We start from the raw sequence: 22803 nt of genomic DNA on the forward strand, positions 1-22803 counted from the left end.
GTCTTACATTAGAAGTCACAAAGTGAGATGAAGCCCTGAAAGACTTTAAAACAGTCTGTTTTTTTGTAATTTTTTTTTTTTTTTTTTTGCACTAAAGGGGAATAAATAACAAAAGTAGGACCAATAGCCCTGTATCTAACCGGCATGTTCTATCAAGAATCAAAAACAACTTGGATTTGTGAGGTTGTCAGGTTCTGCTGCTATGTTAGAGTCCTGTGGTTTTGATGCAGAGGATCAGTCTCCCAACAGAAGTGGGTGGTACTTTCACTGGACGATAACTCAACTAATTAAATCCAAATTAAGTCCATATATGACTTCCTATCAGTGCTCATTAGTAACTATATTGATATCTTGGAGTCTGGCTTATTTCAACGTTGTCTTAACTTATTTGTCATTTATTTATTTATTGTTCCTTATATTATATCATGTTTTTATTATGCTTTTAGCAGGTTTTATATTGGCATTTTTAGTGTGATCTGGTGACTTTTATATATTTTAGTCTGTTTTTTATCTATTTATTTTTAGTCTGTTTTCACCATGATCAGTGAGCTGCTGGGAGTACCAGTCCATGTCTTTTGTCTGTGCTGTTTTTAATCTGTCCCCTGTACATGTCCTGTGTTTTTAATGTTTTTTGTGTATAATGTTTAAGATGCCCTCTCCAGACTGCAGGACAAATCTACCTACGGGTATCAGTAAAGTCACTTTGAACCTTGATCCGTAACCATTTCGATGGTATAAGCCATCAAAATATGGCCTATTATAAGTAAAGGCAAATTTGTTATTTTGAAAATTCGTGAAAAATTCAAAAATAAAAATTTCTGAAAACTGTGAACAGAGTTTGTAGCCATTGTCCCAAGGAAGCTACATATAAAATTTGAAACTAATCCGACCAGTAGTTTTTTCGGAGAACATGTTCGGAGAAATTGCTAATGGAGATGACAAGAGAGGGGAGATCAAAACTAAACAATCATTAGTGAAAATACTGTAGGTATCAGCATCAGCTACCCAAAGTATTAAACATTGGTTTCAGCACAGAATTTCACGATGTAATTATCTATTTATCCATTAATACCTCCTCATTTCTATGCTAACAGTGTAGCCATTTCATTGTCACCCTGCTCTGGTATTTAACTAAAGTTTCCATGTACAGTATGCACAGCTGTGTGGGTTTGTTTACACCACATGTAAGTTTACTGTCATCCCTTTTAGTGCTTATTAAATATATGACGCATGGCTGAGGAATGCTGTCGATACAGAGTGTACATGTATGCAGTTAGTTTGGATAATGATTTACCAACACAATCAGAGTTTAACCATGTGGGAAGGACAGTGTTATAAAAGGCTGGAAGATATTTTTCACCAGCTATGTACTCATTACTTTTTCTTACCAAAAGAATGCAGCGCTTTACCACTGAAATCATTATCTCATCTCATGATAGTGTACAATCCATCCACCTGCAGTGATACTAACAAACACCAACATAAATATAATTCCTGGCTCTACACTCCCACTGCCATGGCTCTGCTCAGGTTAGGTATTCCAGCTATGCAGCGGCTGTTACAATTTCCCACACTTTGAATAGAATCAGTGAGCAGAGAAGGAAGCGAGGCAACGGAGGGGAAAATGACAACCTAACATCGTCACAAGTGAGGACACACGCAGCGATGCTTAGTCATTTTTCTCTGTAGTATGCAGCCAACACACACCAGAACGTGTACACAGTGGGTGAACAGCTAATGCATCTCCGTCCTGACAACTGTGCCTAAGGAAAAGGAACCACTAGTGCACTCGCAGCTCATCACTGCTCTATTCTTCCGACTCTGACGGTGGACTTGGGCTTTAAAAGAGCCAGTGTTTACTTGGATGTGCAGGCACTCAGTTGACACACCAAGCAAGTGATTCCATTAGGTCTGTTGGTTACACCTTCGAGATAAAAGGGCATTAAACTAAGCACACTTTTACTTTGCATTTTTAGCTCACTGGACGATAAGTTAGCTATTTCTTCCAACATCTTCTCTCATGAAATTACTGGTCGGATTCATTCCAAATTGTTTATGTAGCTTCCTTGGGACAATGTCTACAAAGGTTGTTCAGTTTTGAGATATTTTGATTTTTGACAAATTTTGGAAATATTAGAAATTTGCCTTTACTGATAATGGGCCATATTTTGATGGCATATAACAAGGAAAAGGTTAAAGATATCCATATAGTGACTATTGATTGGACGTCATATATGGACTTTCATTTGGATCCATGACTTTTGACCTTTAGTGACCTTGAAGGATAAAACTCACCAATGTTTACATTTCAACAATCTTCTCCAAAACATTTGGTTGGACTCATTTGAATTTTTTATGTACCTTCCTTGGGACACTGCCTACAAAGGTTGTTCACAATTTGGATTTTAAAATTTTTGACAAATTTCTGAAATATTACAAATTTGCCTTTACTTAAAATGGGCCATATTTAGATGACTGGAATGGCATAGAAATGGTTAAAGATATCAATATAGTTACTATTGAGGACTGATGGGAAGTCATATATGGACTTAGATTGAATTAGTTGAGTTTTCCTCCTGTGAAAGTACCACTTCTGTTGGGAGATTGAGCTCCTGCATCAAGACCAAATAACTCTTAACAGCATCAGAACATGACAACCTCACAAATTCAACTTACTGACTGCTGACAGAACATGCTGGTGAGATACAGGGTCATTGGTCCTATTTTCTTATACTCTAACAGTGATATCTGAAGAAAGGGGATTCTGTGGAAATTACGATCATCATTTACAGAATACTGTTCATCTGCTTTCTCTGGTTACACAGCATTAAAAGGATGACGGTAGGGGATGGCTCTCCTTGTAACGTAATGATCCCTGATGACACCAACAATCCATTACTTCCTGGTACCTGTCCTCACAGGCAATGTGTCAGGGAAACCTGATACTGCATCCAGGTGATACAACACATCAGGAAGGAGCTACGTGACAGTGTTAAGCACCATTACTACTACTGCTGCTTCTACAATTACAAAACTACTATTTCACAAAAGGCTGAATGACACACTTAAGAAAATCACACATCATTCTGACAGATTGTCTGATAATATCGTTGGAATGTTTTGTTTTGTTTTACCTAAATCTGAAAATTATTAAAAAAAAAAAAAAAAAAAAAAAAAAAAAAAAAAAAAATATATATATATATATATATATATATATATATATATATATATATATATATATATATATATATATTCTTGTGTGCAACAGGATGTTCTCTTGCATATGCATAGTATTTATGTGTAGGTTGAAGCATCCCTGCAGAACCACAATGCCTGATTTATAACACCATTATGTGACACATTTCATCACACTTAAAATAAAAATGCTCATGAAACTTGAATTCACACATTGAATATATTTTTAATAGTTGTTCATGACTGGTGTGACATTTACACATGTTTTTGTGCGAGTCCTCTGATAATGGTAAACTCAAAGTATTACCAGTGTTTCTGCTGGTAAGGTTTTGCCATGGTACACCGCCACACCATACATTTTATACAAAAAAAAAAAATCAATCAATAATAGGCCTACACATTAGTCTATGCATATTAAAATCTTAAATGAAAAATTATACAACACAGAACAGCAGTAGTATCTTCCATCTTTATTGGTTGGTTCTGCTGACTGTCACTATCAGATCAATGGCCCATTTGCGCATGCACTCTACTTGGACAAACTGCTTCAAATGCGTTGCCAGAAATGGTCAGAGTCATTAGGTGTATTACGACTCACTAATTAATTAATACTATTTTTGTTAGTAAATGTTATTAAATGCTGTTGCAAGGTAGTTATTTCCTTTCCTTAAAAACGCAGAACAGAAACAGACCAACACCCACCCCACCCACCCCCCATGACACACTGCCACACCATGAGATCAATTCCACAGGAAACACTAAGTACTACATATGTGTATTTTCAATCTTGTATAAAATCTGATTAAATTTCACTCCCAAATTTGAAATGAGTCATTTTTGAGGTATTCTGAGACATTTTTAGAAACACTATGTGGACGTAAACTCATTAATATATTTTTAACTTCTCACATGACCCGATAGGCTTTTTTAATGGCCAACACTTCAACATACTAAGACACATCACACCTACAGTTTTCTGTTGATGTTGATTTGAAATATCCAAATAAAAATGATTATGTCAGTCAAAGTAAATAAACATTCATGATTATATTATTTACATATGATATGATTATAATACTTCAGATCATTTCATTTTATTTACATAAACTTGTTTGAATATTTGTGATGCTAAACTTATAGGAAACTTTTTTTTTTTTAATCCAAATGAAGATGTGTCTCAAAGGATATTTCAACCCATCTAATACTGTATATTATTTTTGTTCCAAACAATGACCTGTATAGTTTAAAATAATAAAAACTTCCATATTATTCCTAAATTTATAAATACATATAATAAGACACCATTTCTTAGCAGTTGCAGTTGTAGAAAGTAGTCCAATATTCTGTACAAGAGGCTGTGCAAGTGCTGCTTTTGCTGAAAACGTGAGACAACTTATGTTAGTGAAACAACGCTTCAGAAATTGCAAACTTCTCAAGGGTTAAGAAAAACTAAAATAAAATGGATAAGTAGTTGCAGGCTGTAGTGATCTGGAAACAGTCAGGTTTGTTGATGACAAGCCTGAATAGTTGGTGCTGTGGTGTTCCTGACACAGAGCGATACAAAGGGGGGGGGGGGGGGGGGGGGCGTGGAGGGGGAGGAAAAGGAGGAGAGGGAGTGCATGTCAGTGTAAACTTGTGGAGATGAGATAGATCACTGGTGGTGCAAAACAGGAACGAAAGAAACACAGCAAGTAGAGGCAGAGGAGAGAGAGAAGAAAAGAAAAAGAGTAGCGGAGGCGATAAAGAAACTTTCAAAGCAGTGAATTCCCGGAGGGTTGCTATTCTTGGTGTGGCGAGCATACCTCCCTGGTACAGCCCAGATAAAAAGTGCCTTAATGCTGCTGATAAGAGAAGGAGAAAGAAATGGAAGGAGGGAGGTCAAAAGGGAGGGTGCTGCGAGGAGAGGACGGAATAGGGACAGCCAGAAAACAGACTCGACAGTGTGTGCTGATAGGAGGGATTTGTGTGGTTGGGACCTGCAAAAGGTGTGAGACATGCTGCAGCAAAACCAGAGCCTTGGTGTGTTATGAATGTGAGGGATGACTTAATTAAAATCCATAATTCAAAAGACACCAGATCAGACATGAACATTAGCAGCTGCTGGGCCTCTTCATGTAATCTCACTCATGAATTCTCTATCACAGTCATCAGTCCTGCTTTATTACTCTGTCTTGACATTAGCCACTTGTCTAATTAATACAGAAAGTACAATCTGCACTGTAAAGGAGAGAAGCTTTAATATGGAGCTGCATAACATACATTTACTTGTGGGCTTGATGCAAATTTAATATATTTGCCAGCACAGCCAACATATTTCTTGTGTGCGTCTTTACTTCTTGTCACTGCAGTATGAATTCCATCCATTTCTTTTCTGCTGACGCACATACCTCTGCTTCCTGCCATCCCTCCTCCCATGTTCCCCCCTTGTGCCCTTCACTCAATCTGTCTGTTCAGTCCACCTCTCAACAGGAGCTTTTCTTTCTCTTCTGTCTCTCCCTCTTCATCTCACAGCCTCTTCTCTTTCCTGCCTTTTCTTCCCATTTGACTGAGGCTCCCTTCTTCAGGATTTATTAAACTGTTCTGTCTGTTTTCACTGCTGACAGTTTTTAAAGAAACTACTAACACCGACAGATACATCAAGCAGGAATTGAGGGTTTGGTAAGTCTAGAACAATGGATGGAACACCTGGTCGTGTTTTGCTTTGCATAGAACTCTGGCTGGATAACTGAGACTGTTGAGGAATCAGAACTGGTAATAATGATTGGATAGGCAGTGTTATTGACCCTGGCCTGGACTTCCCTCAGAAAACAGCCTAGCTATGGACAATGAGCTGGGAGCAGGGATATGTCTGGGACTGAGGCTGGATTTGAGCTTTGGACAGGCTGGTATAGGTGACTGAGGCTGGTTCAGCACTGGGTTTAAGAAGGAGCAGCCTCATTCTGAGTTGTGTTGGTTAGATCTGGAGCTGATAAGCGGTGTTCTATGTAGACATGCAACATGTAGCATCCAGGAGGAAGTAGGCTTTGGGGAGGAAGGAGGAGTAGAAGGGAGAGAGGAGGACCTATGTGGGCTGGGGGAGCTCAGGTCTAGCTTCACAAGCCTGTTACTCATACGTCTGAGTATGGACTTCACTGGGGTGAGAGGGGCAGGGGGACTGTGTGCTGCAGATTCTGTGCTGCCTTCAATCTGTGGCTCTGGAAGAAACACAGTCAGTTGACCAGCAGGTAAATCTGGAGACTGAGGCAAACTTACATCAGGGGTCACCAGCCCTGGTCCTCGAGAGCTGCTATCCTGTATGTTTTAGATGTATCCCTCTTCCAGCACACCTGATGGTCTTTATCAGGCTTCTGCAGAGCTTCATGATAGGCTTATCGTTTGAATGGTGTGTTGGAAGAGGAATACATCAAAAACATGCAGGATAGTAGCTCTCAAGGACCAGGGTTGGTCACTCCTGCTTTACACAGTGAGCTTGGGTCATGTGTACGTCTAGTGAGTGATGACATTCTGCATTTCATTTAATTACAGGATGTTATAAAGAGCATTATCATGCATTATGGATTATTATTGTTAGCATTAATGTTGGTGTACAAGCACATTTAAGTATGTTTATAGTGATTCTTCAGAGTCTGTCAGCATTAAAAGTGCTCAGTTAGCTCATTACAACTTACAGAAGTTTTTCTAATGATAATGAACAATCAGATTTTCTGAACTCTGCACCAGTTGTCTGACCTGTGTGGTAAGCCTGGGTTTAAACAGATGCTTTGCTTAAAAGTCTCACAACACAATGTTAGCACATGTTATTATGTGAGGTGTTAAAACAGTGTAGCATTCGAGTGTGTGTGTGTCAGTGAAGTCCCAGTTTCTGTATCAGCAAGTAGTGAACAATATTTTAAGCGCTACACATATTTTGCCAGTTGTACTGCATGTTCTATTAAACTATGTTTATAATAAGGTTTGTCATATTGAATAACTATTGCACATTAGGGACGGTTCATTAGATTTTCATTAGAGTTCATTAGATAAAGTTCCTTAAACTTGCCCCAGAGTTCTTCACTTCTTCTCTTTTACAGCTTCAACAGTAGATGCCATTAGCTAAAGAAGACCATCAACAACATCAAAGCACAACTAGCTCCCAGCACAACACACACTGCAACTTCATACAAGTTTATCCAGTGTCCTTATTAATATAATGATTAAGTGTGAGTTTAGGTATACAGGTTTATTAGTACTTTTACTTACTTTTTTTAACACTTGGTGAACCTGTGTTTGACATCACAAAACTATCAACTGTCAAGTCTGCAGACTGAGTTCAGAGGGTCTATGAGAGTCCTTCTGTACTTGGCAATTTGACAGCACTTAACCCTACTCAACAGGAAAGTGCCTCTAATTCTGTATGTATAGACAGTAGGACTGGGTCTTCTTAGGTTTGTTTAATTATTTACCTTTAAATACACTGAAAGGCCTTTATAACAAGAATTTTGTGTACCGTAGTCTGTAAAGTTGTTGAATGTCTAAAACCAAAAGGAGGAAATAAATGATCAACAGCAACAGTAGTTAGTCCACTGTATTTGAAAGCTACAAGTCCAAGCCTGAGTACAGCTCAGGTTGAGCCAGGGTAAATATGCTGGAATGGTATGCAAAAAGAAAAACAGAAAAGCATATCAGTTATCACACTTTATATCAATATTACTCCAGCACCAATCCCAGCAGACAGAAAGAATTTTCCTAATTAAAATCAGCAAGACATACATCTGTCTGCTCACAAATCACATTTTTCCAAAATTTCTTTGGTGTACCTGTGACACAAACATAACAGACAAAAAGTAGCAAAAAGTGTGAAAACTAGACAAAACACGAACATTTTATTTAGATTTTTTACTACATTGTCCATTACTTTCTTGGTGAAAAGCATACTTCTTATGTGCCAGCAGAACACTTAAAAAACCTGAGACATGAATTAAAGTGGCTGCTCAAGATAAAATTGAGACAGTCTGAGGATTTTCAAGGAACTGTGATATATTAGCTAACGTTTATGAAACAGTTCCACTTCTCAACAGTCTGTATGCACTGGCTCCTCCTTATTTTTCTTGTAGTTCAGTTTCACTGCAATGTTTTGCGGTCACAAGTCCACTTTGTCAGTTTGCCCACCTCTCTCCAACCCCTCCCCTTCACCTCTTCCCTCCTCGATCCTCAACGGGCCAAATGCTGCCTCTTCTTACCCTTGTATCATTTACATCCACTCCCTGTTTGTCAGGCCTCCTCTTGTTTCCTGTTGCTAGTAATTCATCTGTGTTAACCTGTCTTCCCCTCCTCCTCTACAGTCTAATCGACCCTGCCTTCATCTCCTCCTTCTGTATATTTTCCAGTCAGGTTCATAAAAGTGGAACGGAAGATCCCAAACTTTTTTTCAGCTCAAGACCTAAGGGAGAAACTTGGTTACTCCATGAGAGTCGAACTCACAAAAATAAATCGTACATTCTCACAGCATCTACATTTTTACTGTTTATGATTAGACTTGCTGTCTAATCTATAACAAAATCAGAATGCCAGTCATGGTCATGACTGGCATGCCAGTCAACATAACTATTATATCATTGACAAGTACCATTGACCTTGCTCGTGACCATCTTTTCTGCCCACAGGAAATAAACATCGTCACTTGAGTTGATAGAACGTGTCAGACTTTGGAGTCACATTTACTACTGGGTTCCTCCCACAGTAAAAATTTTTCTCTGTATTTTTGTGAAGACATTATCAGTTTTCTAGTTGAGTTTTACAACCAGATAGACTAATACACAGCACCTCAGCAGAACTGGATAAACCAAAAAAATAAAAATACACTCAACTGTTCTTTGAGAACTGTTTCATAACAATCAGACCTCTGTGATGACCATTAAAGCAGTATAGGACTTTCATCCAATTTTTTTTTTCAAATTTGCAAAACCCAAGTGATAGCCTAATGATCACTAATCCATTAGTCTTTCCGTGCTTACACACCTGAATCACTTCCCTCATGGTGAACAACTTCGAAGATGACTCCATCATAAACACAGCCCATCTGTTTACATAAAACCCGAAACGTCACTTGGGCCTTTTTGGAAATTTTGTCATAAAGTGCAGTGTGGGAATGGGAATTCCAAGCAGCAGCAACAAAGATGGCAGCAAAGCGAAAGCAGTTTCTTAGAGATTCGACAAGAAAACAAGCCAGATCGGTACAACGTAAAATTAAAAAGTCCACAAAGGTTGTTTTAGAGAATGAGTAGTCGGTGGATGGAGGTAAAGGCAACATTTGGGTTCACCACTCACAAAGAGAAAGTGAAATTGCTGCTGTGTGGAATTCACATTCCCACAATACATTTTGTGACAAAATTTCCGAAAAGGCCAGAGTGATGGTTTTGGCTTGTTATGTAAACAAACTGACTGTGTTTATGATGGAGTCAACTTCTGTGTGTAAACACACAAAGACTAATGGATTAGTGATAATTAGGCTATCACTCAGGTTTTACAAGTTTGAAAAAAAATTGTGATGAAACTCATACACTGCTTTAACATAATATCCATATCCTGGGTAATGACAACAGCACCAGACAAGCTCTAAAATTAACTAAATGATTGTATTGTGAGACAAGGTGGTTGAGATGTTGGGACAGGGGGCACTATGGTCTCATGTAGCCAAAGCATGGACCAAACACACATGCATCTTTATGTCTCTTTTCTTATTTATATTGTTGAAAGCAACTGGCACACATAACAAAACATGTCTCTAATAACTCCCATCACAGGTAAGTAATCCACTCTCTCACATCTGTCTTAGACATCAGGAGAACGTCCAGTGATGTCCAACAACTACTGGTTGACAATGATACATGAGAATGAAGCTAAAACTAATTAGTGGTAGGTTAGCCTTCACTCTGCCATTTGATGGCCCTGTAAAAATATGCATTTCTCAACATGTGTTCTTGTCTGTTCTTCGATTCTCATTATCTGGTGAAACGTCATCAGATGTAGCCCAAGTACTATTCCATTTCAAAGTTTGCACAAATCAAGATCGGATGGAATTCGCACAAGTTGTTCTTGTCTCCTAGCTTAAACCAAGGATGCACTGGTTGGTGACTTGTGTGGACCTGGCTGGCAAATATCTTGAGATACATTTCATGCAACTTTCGAAGCCAACGGCAACTTCTGTGTCAACTTACCTCAGAAAAGTTTTGAGTAGATGACTGTTACGAGATGATGTAATACAATGTTGGAACACGCGCGGGAGGTAGGATAGTGAGAAAATACATCTTTAATGTCATGAAATGGGATTCAATGAAATTTGTTAATTCGGTTTTGAAGAATATACAAAATATGTAAAAACTACACATGACATGGACTGTACTTGCCAAGTTTGCTAGTCCGAACTTGGCGAACTGGATATTGAGAAACTTCTAATGTTTTCACACCCTAAAACTGGAAGAGGCAGAGGGTAAGAGTGTGATGAGAGGCTGTAAAGCTGCGGCTCTCGCCTATTTTCGAAGTCATATTTGAAGTGTTTATATTTTTTCCTTTGCTTCACTTCTCTAAATGTTCACCATCTTTTTCTTTGGCCATCTACACCCCTTGCTGGTCAAGCTGGGCTCTGTAGTGGAGGGTCTGGTTTGGCCTGCTGTCCTGTCTAATCTAGCCAGCAGACATGATCAGAGACTAGACCACATTCCACCCAAAATGCCCCCCTCACTCCCTTCTTTCTCCATCTCTCTCTCTTTCACTCTCCTCATTTCTTTCTCTCACCCTCCTCCAGCTCCCACCCTCCCCACTTTGGGCCTCACTCTGCATTCCTCCCTCACTAATACTATTCCCACTATCCTCCTCTGTCTTTCTCTCCGTCTTGTTGCATTCCTCTCACACTTACACTACTCCCTCTCCTTTACCCACATCTCTAATTACATGCCTTTGCCCAAACAATGCCTTATACATTACTCCCTCTTTAATACAGTTTACTCTCTCTCCCTTTCATCCTACCATCGCTCTTATTAGGCCTAAGATGTGTGGACCTCCTCCACGAATTCCTCCTCCAGGACTATGAATCCATTGCTCATTACAACCAGCATCCTAGGGAATAATTTATGCTCTGTGGAAACTTGAGATTCAAAGCAGGGGTGGCTGATTTGTATTATTTTCAGAGCTGCTCAACTTTTTCTCCGGTGCTCCTCAGGGAAAATTACGTTCATTACACCTGCCAGCACTTTGTCTCCCTCTCTTTAATCCTTTCATCTTAACCGAGCCACAGAAAAACTCTCCTTCCTTAAATGTTATGACATCCTCTCTCACTCTAACTTTTTTGTCTCTACATCCCTGGATGTCTGTGGTTGTCAAGGCAAACTCGCTACAGATCTATCATTACATTCCTACTGGCTTTCTCCTTTTGTTACTTAACAGACTCAGTACACGTCACCTGCGATACGCTGCTGTTATCCTGCTCTACTGCTTGCTTTTCTGGGTGGATACACTTTGTTGTACTTTCACACTGTGCTTTTCCTGTTCTTTGGTTGACTCATTCGTTACTAATTACTAAGGCAGTCCCAGATTCACATATATAGGCATTCCCCTTAAACCTTTCCCCTATATTGAATAGGTAAGCAGCTAAGAGCCATTTGGGACAGAAACTGTGTAAGCGATGATGGGTTACATCGTCACCAAACTCCACAGCCTCGAGAGAGACTGCTTAAAGAGCTGATACTGCGACAAAGATGGCTGCCTGGAAACGTGTGTGTAATCGCAAGAACGTTCTGGATGACTGATAAATGTAAACATGGCGTTTTCCTCTTACAGCTATTTAAACATAACCTGGGCGTGTCACCACCTTTGCTTGAACCAGAAACTATGGTCATTGTTATAAATACATGGAGTTCAACAGACCTATACAGGAAACAAGTGCGTTTAATTGAATGGTTTGGTAAGCCTTTTTCTACATGTTCAGCTTTAGTTACCTGGGTGCTTGTGGAGTGGTTAAATTCAATACTCAAAACTCAAATAAATTTTTAGGACCTTTTTAAAAATAAATGTGAGTTGCAACCAAATTAGAACTAGTATTCTAGAAGATCAGACTGTAGGCTCTGATACACAGTAATGGCTATTTTTTGCCATTGTTACTGAACAGTAAAAGTTTCTGCATCATATTGGACCAACACAATTGCAATATTTAGACAAAAGCTAAAAAAAAACCCCCACACAAAACAAATAGGCTCACTGACTGAGTATATAGATATAACATAGTCAGCAGCAGCAAAACAACATATCTATATTGGTTAACAGACAAACTGAATATTTTTAATGTGAACAGATGCCAAAGAACCACTATACACAGACTTAAATCAACTTCCGAGAGCAACTCATTACCGCCTTTCTCACACAACACAGAATCAATGTCAATACTGTAATGCGTAATAAAGCTAATGCTCAAGTCATCTAATTTGAAAACATATTAAGAGATTATGAAAGAGTTGACAGCACTGTTATTTATTTAATGATACAATCTGTGTGTTCCCCTGAAAAGCAAACCATATGATAAATTAGCATAGTCCATAGACTGCTAGAAAATATCATTAATTATCAATATCGACAGGAATAAACCATTTTCCAGTTTCCTGTATTACTTGACTCTATTTATAACACATTAGAATCTATTTATATTGTGAAAATGAAAACTCCATGAGTGACTCAGGTGTTTAACAGTAGTGTCTCCAATAGGCTGACAAATGGTGGCCTTTGTCACCAACTAGGAGATACTGACAAAATATTGTCACTTTAGAGAAAACTGACCACAACATTACTGAATGGGCAGTTTTTTGTTTGGCAGCTCAGAGTTCACTACAACATTCTCCATTTACACTGAGCTTTGCAAAAACAGTGTGGATCAGGAAATAGCTCTTAACAACTCATTTATCAGTGCCTCACACTGTTATTCCTGTAATACTGGGTATCATTAGTTTTTATTGATTCTGCTTCAAGTTCCACTTATCAAAAATGGTCTATGTAGCCTGACACTGGTGCATGATACCATACATATCTAAATGACACATTAAGCTGGACAGTTTGGACAGACATTTAGCCGTTTAGTTTTTAAATAAGACTCCCAGTGATACCACTCCCAGCATGCTTTGCAGCTCTCATCTGCCTTAAAGAGCCTGTGGCACTGTTAATCCAGCTATGAACAGGCCTCTTCAGTGCTGCCATGACAACAGGTAAACAGTGGACACCGCACTGCCATTAACACACTGTTCATGTGTGGGGGCAGTGGGGACAAGCAGATGAACACTGCGATCTGAAAAATGACCAGCATAGAAAGAGCGTGTTAGTCCCAGTCCGACACACACAAACGCACAACGCTTCCAGGCCTGAACAATACAACATTAATGGCTGGCCAGTGATGTAGCATTGATGCCGAAACAACAACAATGCAGGCTTTATTCAACAACCAGACCACAACAATACAACAACAGATAGTCACAGCCTAACATCCAACCCTATATCCATCCATCTGACCATCTGCACCACAATGAATGAATAGAACCCACAGAGCACCTAGCCAAGGATATACGCAGTCTTGACTTGGACTTCCAGACAAACAAAATGTAGGGCCAAAAATAACCTCATGACGAAAACTAGACATTCACACAGAGGTCAGAGCAGTCACTTGGATGAATGAGTGTTGCTTTTATCAGCTCTAAATACATTTCCCCAACAGTTCTCTGCACTACTCCACAAAGGCCAAGTAAGAAAAAAAACATTGGTCCATACTACTGCCCTATCTTATGTAATAATGGCCATTCACATCTAACCACTGGCCTTTTAAGACATTTACATAATAGCTCAGCTCCAGTCTCAGTGGACATAATAGTAGCCTAATAGAATTACGAGCCAGTTTATGATGACAAGACTGAATCCTTGGGATGACGCTGTGGTCAGAGATTCCCACCAATTACCTAGACATAAAGCTGGTTTCCACACAGCTGTATTGCATATTTTACCCAACTTTTCAGAAAACCAGCAAAAGAAAATGAGCATTATAAGCTTTTCTATTCACTACTGTAACATAAATATGAAGAACTGGATATTTATTCTAGTCATCATGTATTAAACACATGCAATAACAACCTGAGTTGTTCACTGAAGAGCTGACAGATTTAAGAGACATTTTGTCAAATAACCAAAACTGGCTTTAGCTTTTGGCCCCCGAAAAATGCTAGACTAGATCACATTTGTTTCAGCAGCTTTTCATATGTAGTGTTCAGTTTTCCAACTAATGTTCTATTCTTTGTTTGCTTCTTGTGTACAGTCAATAAATACACCTCCTTATCAGTGTACACACGCTGATACAAATCATTATCTGCTAAATGAGTTTCAATTGCACTTATTCATACTTACTGTTTATTGACACACCATCTTTTTTGCATTACTTCAAGTTCACTCAATTTTGATTCACAAACTAAAAATACAAATGGAAACAACTTGATGTGGACACATCGTTAGTCTATTTGTCTTACCACAGTGTTATAATTAACCAAAATACAAAATGTGTACCTTTCTAACAATCTTAGATTGTGATCAAGCTATGATCTGCTTTTCAGAGGGATCCTACGGATTGTCAGTTTTCACTGGCCCCTTTATCATTATAATAATGGTATTAAATTAACATTTTGTGGCATTATGCCAGTTTGTAGCATTGGAGTTGCTAGCACAAGTTACTAAGCTAGTCAGTTTGTAAATAAGGCTTTAAAGAGATACGTTGGTGTCTACTTCAAGTTAAGTGTTCAGATTTAGTTTGCAATGACGTGCTGAGTTTGTGTAACATGTTTTACTGCTACTGAAGAAATGATAAAGAATTACAGTAAGTTTGTCAGCTGAAGGTTCAGCATCTGAACTCTGACATGCGGTCTGTCTAATTTAGACAAATACATTACAGTTACAGAAAAATTAGGTTGCCACAATATAAGCCTACAGTTTATAAAATGAGAGAAAATTGTGATTCAGATTGTGGATCATGATTACAAGCCAGATCACCCAGCCCTGTTCTCTCATTACATAAAAGATCTGTCATGTACCTGCAATGATGGAAAAGTATCTGAGGACAAATGGGACACAGGAAAACATCTGCATTCATCAGCAGGTCATTGAGTTACTACTCTCAGTCAATTCTCTCCAGAAACATTTCTGTGTGACAGATGTTTTCTGTGTTAATTTTTCAGTATAGTAGTCCAGAGATGATCTGAAATTATTTCCACACATAAATGTAATTGCTCAGCAATACCAAAACACGTCCAAACTCTTTTAGTGCTGACTGGCTTTGAGGAATCACTAAAAACAGACAAGCAATTTATGTACATTGGAGGTTACGACAAGGGACAAAAATTACTAAAAACATATAACGCTTGTGTGACTCACATAGGTAAAAGAGGAGATTAACCAAGTGTATGGTCATTACACTATTTTAACAACAAACAAGGTCACAAAGGGCTTTATATTCTCAACAACAAACTGAATAGTTATTTTTTATCACTTTGGCAAAATGTTGCCACAAGAAAAGTTGTCAGATACTCTCCAGATAAACAATCAGTGTTAAAACAGTTTTGAGGAGGGCCTTGTGTAACCTTTGAGAGGCCATTAACACACTACGGAGCCATCATTACAAGTACTACCTGGCATCTGCAAATTCATAATAAATTATCTATAAGCTGCCAATTTGCTGCATCTGCACACTGCACAGCCTTTTAAGCTGAGGCCAACTGCTCCTGGTGCTTAGTATTTAGGCAGAAAGAGAGGGGGTGGACAAAAAGGGGATGGAAACCAGGAAGTGAGGGCAACAGGGTCTGCAGGGGGTTGTGGCTACATTAGTGTGGACGTTTGTGTCTTCTCTGTTGTACGTCGTTGTCCACAAAGCTGTGTTTATGCCAGAGCATGACTGATGGGTGGTGTGATGCCTGCATGACCATGTTGCGTGTGTGTGTGTGTGTGTGTGTGTGTGTGTGTGTGTGCGCGTGTGAATGCATGTGAGCAGCAGTGAGCCCAGCGTGGGGCTAGTGTCTGGAGCGTGTAATTGAAACACGGTCCCATGCAGCGCTACACAGTGACCCCACTAATCTCCTCCTCACAAAGTGGCTTAGCTTCTATAGGGTCATATGGCACAGCGAGACAGCTTAAACACAACAGAGTGACCTGCCCCAGCCGGTGGACCCTGTGCCCACCCCCCCAAACCCCCTACATTCAACAGGTCACACTGAGTAACTCATTAGTAAAGATGCATTACAGAGTACAGTCCTAGGTAGAGCCTGACAGAAAAAGGTTCATGGTAATCCTTAAATATAAGTAAACAGTGACTCATGAGCATAAGCAACAGCAAAACAAACATCTCAGCGCTCCAAATAACTCCTTCCAACCAACCCCTGAAAAGACAGCAACAATGCCTAATATAACATATCATATTAGGAAATCATTAAAAGTAAAAAATGAATTTCATCGTTATATTATTCTCTACAATAAAGTAAGAAAAACAGTATTGTATACAAATAGAGTATGTGCTGAAAGCCTTCCTTCCTAATCCTCTCAGTCAGCAGTCGCACAGTAAAAACAAGCCTCCCATGTGATTACGCTGCCAAAAAAAAGACATCCTAATTGAATGTGTTCCTCAAGGAAAGCTTGATTATTGCAATGTAATTAAAAATGAAAAATCATCACTGAGTAGTTAAACCGCCGTCCTCGACACAGAAGGCATCCTCCTCACCTCACCACTCAGCTTTTGTCACATGTCAGATCAGATTTTTGTTGGCTTTGTTAAGACCCAAGATTCATTCCAAGATGAAACTTGCAACAACTTGCAATGTGTTGGTCTGCAACATTCAGAAAACTGAACTGTTCACAATATGGCTGGGCAATAGAGAAATTATGCTAATTGTCAAAATATAATCTGATATCATATTACATTTTATGCATTATTTTTTATTTTTCACACGGTTAGGTTAAAAAAAAATTGCTTCAATGTTTTGCTGTTTTACCCAGTTCTACCCATGCACATTTTGATGTTGAAAATTTTACTATTCTAATCAGCTGGAATGTTCTACCTCCAAGACATGAGAAATATTCCACTGTTTGGTAAGTGTTTTGACACCAAAGATTAAGTTTTTGGTTCCTTCAACTTTCAGAAAGCAATCAAAATCAGATTTGAAAATAGAATGACATAATGATTGAACTAATGAATGATGATTATAAATATGATGGCATGTTGGTGCAGTAGTTAGCACTGTAGCCTCACACATTTGATGCTAGCGCCAAACAGGTCTTTCTGTGTGGAGTTTACATGTTCTGTTCTGGTCTATGTGGGTTCTCTCTTCTACAGCTTCTTCCTACGGCCAAAAGACATCTATTTAAATCACCTGTAGGTGTGAATGTGAGAGCGAATGGTTGTTCATCTGTATATGTCAGCCTGTAGATGAACTGGTGACACATCCACAAAGTACCCCGCCTTCACCAGGCCGCCCCATGAACATTTGGGGAGTAAGCAGTATGGTACTGCAACTAATATCTTATGTATCGTTTCCATGGCAACGACTCACTGTACTCAAGGTCCTTCCATTCCAACCCCTGCTGCAGCACAATATAATTTATTTAATCTTAAAATATGCCTGATGATAGTAAGTTAGGATAAGAAGTTTCTTGCTACAGTTGCATTTGTGTTATTGATAAAACTGATAGTTTGGAGCAGTCCAAGAGAGACTACATCTGCCTTTTTTTTTTTTTTTTTAATCAATTTCTCTCATTTGTTCCTGGAGCAGTTCTGTTGTTTAAAGGAAACATGTCAGCTCTCATGAGCAGAGAAAACACAAACACCCACGAGAGCTTTACAACCAGGGGATCAACTGATGACAACACTGAGCTTTACCATCGCAAACTCTGCCATTTCAACCAGCTGACAGTAACTGAGCCGAGTTGGAGCCAGTGCCATCACCATACTAAATCGAGCCAAGACAAGCCAGTTCAAATTACTGCAAGATGACTGTTTCATCTTGTTGTGAAATCTGACTAGCATTTATTCTTTTCTATGTCACATAATTTAGCAGGAGTCAAACAGCTTACAATGATCTGGTCTTTAATTTTGGTCAGAGCCTTAAGTGAGATTTTTCTCTAAGCAACTACACTAGACAACTCACCTACTTATGCAGGCAAGTACAATACCTAGAGACTTAAGCTTGTTTATGACAAAAACAACAGTCTAAGAAAAAAACGAAAGATAAAAGGGTCCTTTAGCATTCATGATATTTTCTCAAATAAAATGGCTTTGTCATTCCATCTGTGCTTACCTTTCCTATGCAGGAATAACCGAAGAAGAGGACTGGCGGTGGAGATGGCCTTGTGGTAGTTGTCATCGTTATTGATAGGCAAGAGGTCACCATGCACATCAGCATAACCCACCAACAACTCCACATTGGGGATGCGATGCACATGCTGTAAAAGGCCGTAGAACTCATCAAAGCGGCCTGGTTTCGACCGATCCAGTGAGAACCGACGAAACTCCGCACCAAACTGGGAAAGAGCATGCAGATATATAAACACAACACATATATACAATAACACCACAGCTTACATGTAAATACAAGAAATTAATTGAAGACCAATTAAAAAGTCAAAACTGAGATGCAGCAAAAAGAAAACATGTTTCAAATTAATGTATACAAACAGTACTACAGAACATGAGCAGTCTGTAAAACACACACTGTCTTGTAACCTAAATAATTTCCAAACTACTGTAGGCTGTATGTAAGAGTCTGTCATCCATGTGGACTAGTTCACACACCATGTGTGATGAATTATTGATGAAGAATGTGTGATGTGGGTCTGTCTATCTGTATGAATCTGGGTTCTTGAAGTATGTTCCAAGAACAAACAGGATTGTCTAACAAAGTGTCCAGACAAAGTGTTTGGCATGCACATGTAAGAAAGGATATGTGTATTCAGCACACATGTATTATTACAGGCACTAGTTTATGAATAACATAATGCTAAAGTATCGTCTGACTGGATCAATGGCAGCAGATGCCTAATCTTTGGCCGGGTATGTAGTTGGGACTGAGCACAATATCCCATTGGTGTTGATGAGAAGTATCAAGTGTTGTGGTTACCGTTGCCCAGCACTGACAAAAGATGATCTGCCCTTCACTGCCAACCTGGACCACTGTCATCTCAGGCATTAGTGCAAAGCAAAATTCAATCAGTTAAATAAATCACTGGTCAAAGGCCTGCTTCTACAGTAGGAAATATGAGGATAAAACCTTACTGGACTCTGGACTGAAGACTGTTAAACTGACCCATAAAGTTATTACAGGAAATACTTGAGAGACTGTCAACAAGTGCAATGGTAGGGCACGTCTAGTTTGAGTGAGTTCATATGCTCAGTATTAAAAACAGGGCCCTGGAGCCTCATTCCTCAGTATGCGTGTGTACTCCTGCCAAAAGCTGGAGGCAGACAGCCTGTCGCGGAAGGAGCCACGAGAGGAGAGTGACGCAGGCCGTGACACCTGTACGCACAGGAACACAGGACGACAGGTACCGGACACGTCCCACTTTAACATTCTCTAACTTTAGCCACCGTCCCATATCATAACAGTGACAGAAAACATGACTCAAACACTTCGTCAACACTTGATAAAATAAAAAGCAGAAAGGGAGCGCGAGGAGGCTGTGACAGGTGACACTGTCTCACCGGGGCGTCAACTGACACCAACCTCCACCGAAAAACGTACTATCACACACCCTCAAATGAACAAAGTACCAAACTAAACTGGTACAAGTATGTACCAGTAACTCGCAAGCCACAAAAAGTGACAAAACCTCTGTTGTTGGGTACGTCCAGCTTCTATTTTGTGCGACATCACAACTTGCTACAGGCTAAATTAGCCGGAGCAGTTGACCGGACAGAGTTAAACCAACACACACACACACACACACACACACACACACACACACGGAGGAAACGGACACCCAAGCCCCGTACACACCTTACTCTTCACCTCCACGGCACTCAGTGAACGGCTGCTCGGCACTCGGTGGTTTTTGTTCATGTTTCGCTAGCAGCGGGACCACCGCCAAAGCCCTCGGTCTCTCGGTCGCCCTGCTCCCGCTGCCGCCCTCGCTGCTGCCGCGGATCCGAAAACCGTCCGTGTCCCGGGGCGGTTCTTCTCCAGATACACGCGCTGTGTCGAGCTTTGTCGACGTCCACCGGCTTGGGTTGTCTGTGTTAGACTGCGACAGCGGCTGCTAGCCAGCCCAGCTCAGCCTGGAAACTTATCTCCTCTCATAGTTGCCGCTGCCAGTGTGGTAGTCTGCCATCCAGTGTGTGTGTGTCTGCCTCCAGCCTGTGTCTGTGTGAGTGTGTGTGTGAGTCTGTACCTTCCTCACTTCGGAGCTGCAACCCTTCAAAATAAAACACTCACATTCACTTCAAAATAAAAGCCCGCTCGTACATCAGCCTTCAACTTCAGTTTAACCCTTTCATGCACGAATTATGAGAACCTTAATCAATTTTTTTTTTCCTGAGTGTTTTTATTCCCCTTTAGGCATGAAAAAAAAACCCCAATGCGATTGAAAATTTTCTTCTGGGGAAAAAAAAAAAAAAATAATAATAATAATAATAATAATAATGAAAAAAAAAAAATCTTATGAGCGTATTTTTCATGAAGTTGCAAAAATGTCCACCCAGCTGGACACCACACGTTTAATTTTTGACGCACAGAAACATGTATTTACTGATAAATTGTGTGAAAACTATGGTGAGGGTTTGTGATTCTGGGGGTTTATGCTACATAATGTTACCAATTCATGCCAGAAAAGATATGTAGTGTCTTAAAACTTTAATAAAGATATGTGTATAAATAAATAAATAAATGAATGAATAAATTCATGAATATACAAGAGAACAGCTGTAGAATAGCTGTCCACTGGAGTGACCACTATGCATGAAAGGGGTAAGGCGTAGGACAGGGGTCAGCAACCCTGGTCCTAGAGAACCACTATCCTGCATGTTTTAGATGTTTCCCTCTTCCAGCACACTTGACGGTCATTATTAGACTTCTGCAGAGCTTGATGATAGGCTTATCATTTGAATCAGGTGTGTTGGAAGAGGGATACATCTAAAACATGCAGGATAGTGGCTCTCTAGGACCAGGGTTGCTGACCCCTGGCCTAGGACTAAGAATTGAATTTTGCTCAAGTTATTTACCTCCATTTATTGTAATACCATCCTCTGCATTTTGCATTTTTTCCGACACAGCTGCTTTCCAACAATTAATTTAGTTATTATGAAGATGTTCAATAAAGTGACCTGAAGAAGTGACTTTTCAGCCTAATAACAAATGTCTACAGCCACTGCCACCTGTCAAACTTTTTCTGTCTGTCTGTCTGTCTGTCTGCCTGCCTGCCTGCCTGCCTATCTATCTATCTATCTATCTATCTATCTATCTATCTATCTATCTATCTATCTATCTATCTATCTATCTATCTATCTATCTATCTATCTATCTATCTATCTATCTATCTATCTATCTATCTATCTATCTATCTATCAACATTAACCTTCAAATACCTAAAAAGCATCTTCTGATCTAAAATGTTTAACAGCTTTTGTACCACTAATCATTGAACCTTAACCTCCTGAGACCCAGGAAAGTAAAATTTTTGGCTTTTATTTAATTAAATAATTTCATACATTGGAAACATCATGATGCAACCGTTTTTGGTTTTTTTTTCCAGATGTATTTATTTATTTATTTTTTATTTCATGGAATGTCATTTGTGGTGGACAGTTTTGTAAAGCTGTGAAACTCTTGTCCACAAATGTGGGCAGAAAACCCATAGCTGGGTCTTAGGAGGTTAAATAATTCATGTAAAATTCACTTTCTCAGCTCTCCAGTAGCATCAAATTTGTCTTATTTAGGTGTTCAGAGGCTCCATAGGGAACATGGAAACACTATTATTTTCTGCAAAATCGGTTCACCACTGAAACTCATGTAATTTTGTTTTAATGTTCAGTTAATCAAATATTTTACTGAATTTTCCCCAGTTTTCTCTGGTTTGAAATAATAACCTTTGAATTCAACATGAGCTTTTATGAACGTCTACACGATCAATCAATTAACTACGTAAAAATACCTGATTTTCACCAAAAAATTGTTAAATTGCTAAATTTAGAGGAGAATATAATTGAATGTCATATTAATATAAAAGGAAAAATTAAATTCAATCTAGATGTACATGTGGTACTGATTCACATCAATTCTGAAATGATATTAATTAAATTATAGACCCTTGCAGCAGCGAATCTTGCTGAAATACATTTTTTAGCAGCTTTCTACTCAGATTCATAACTTTATGCCCATTCAAAACATGTCACACATATTCATATATTATATTATAGTCATATTAAAACACTTATAGATTGATTTCATGTTATATTTTGGAAATAAAAATACCCACTGAGCAATGTTACAGGATTTTTTTAAATCTATTTTTATTGGGGGATTGGGCAATACACACAATCTAAATACTGAGGATGACACATCCTCATTAACCCTCTCAAGA

General features: G+C 39.1%; 1 protein-coding gene across 1 annotated transcript in view; it reads right to left on the reverse strand.

Annotated features, from left to right (window-relative positions):
- pard6b (par-6 partitioning defective 6 homolog beta (C. elegans)) overlaps positions 1 to 20603 on the reverse strand; it is a 31330-nt gene extending 10727 nt beyond the window's left edge. The window contains exons 1-2 of the mRNA XM_030139136.1: positions 20226 to 20603; positions 18531 to 18753 (exon numbers count right to left, since the gene is read on the reverse strand). Coding sequence (XP_029994996.1) covers positions 18531 to 18753; positions 20226 to 20288 — 286 coding nt within the window. The 5' untranslated portion in view covers positions 20289 to 20603. The remainder of the gene's footprint in view (positions 1 to 18530; positions 18754 to 20225) is intronic.
- Positions 20604 to 22803: the final 2200 nt, after the last annotated feature.

This window comes from Sphaeramia orbicularis, chromosome 7 (assembly GCF_902148855.1).
Source record: "Sphaeramia orbicularis chromosome 7, fSphaOr1.1, whole genome shotgun sequence".
In the NCBI taxonomy this organism is placed as follows: Eukaryota; Metazoa; Chordata; class Actinopteri; order Kurtiformes; family Apogonidae; genus Sphaeramia; species Sphaeramia orbicularis.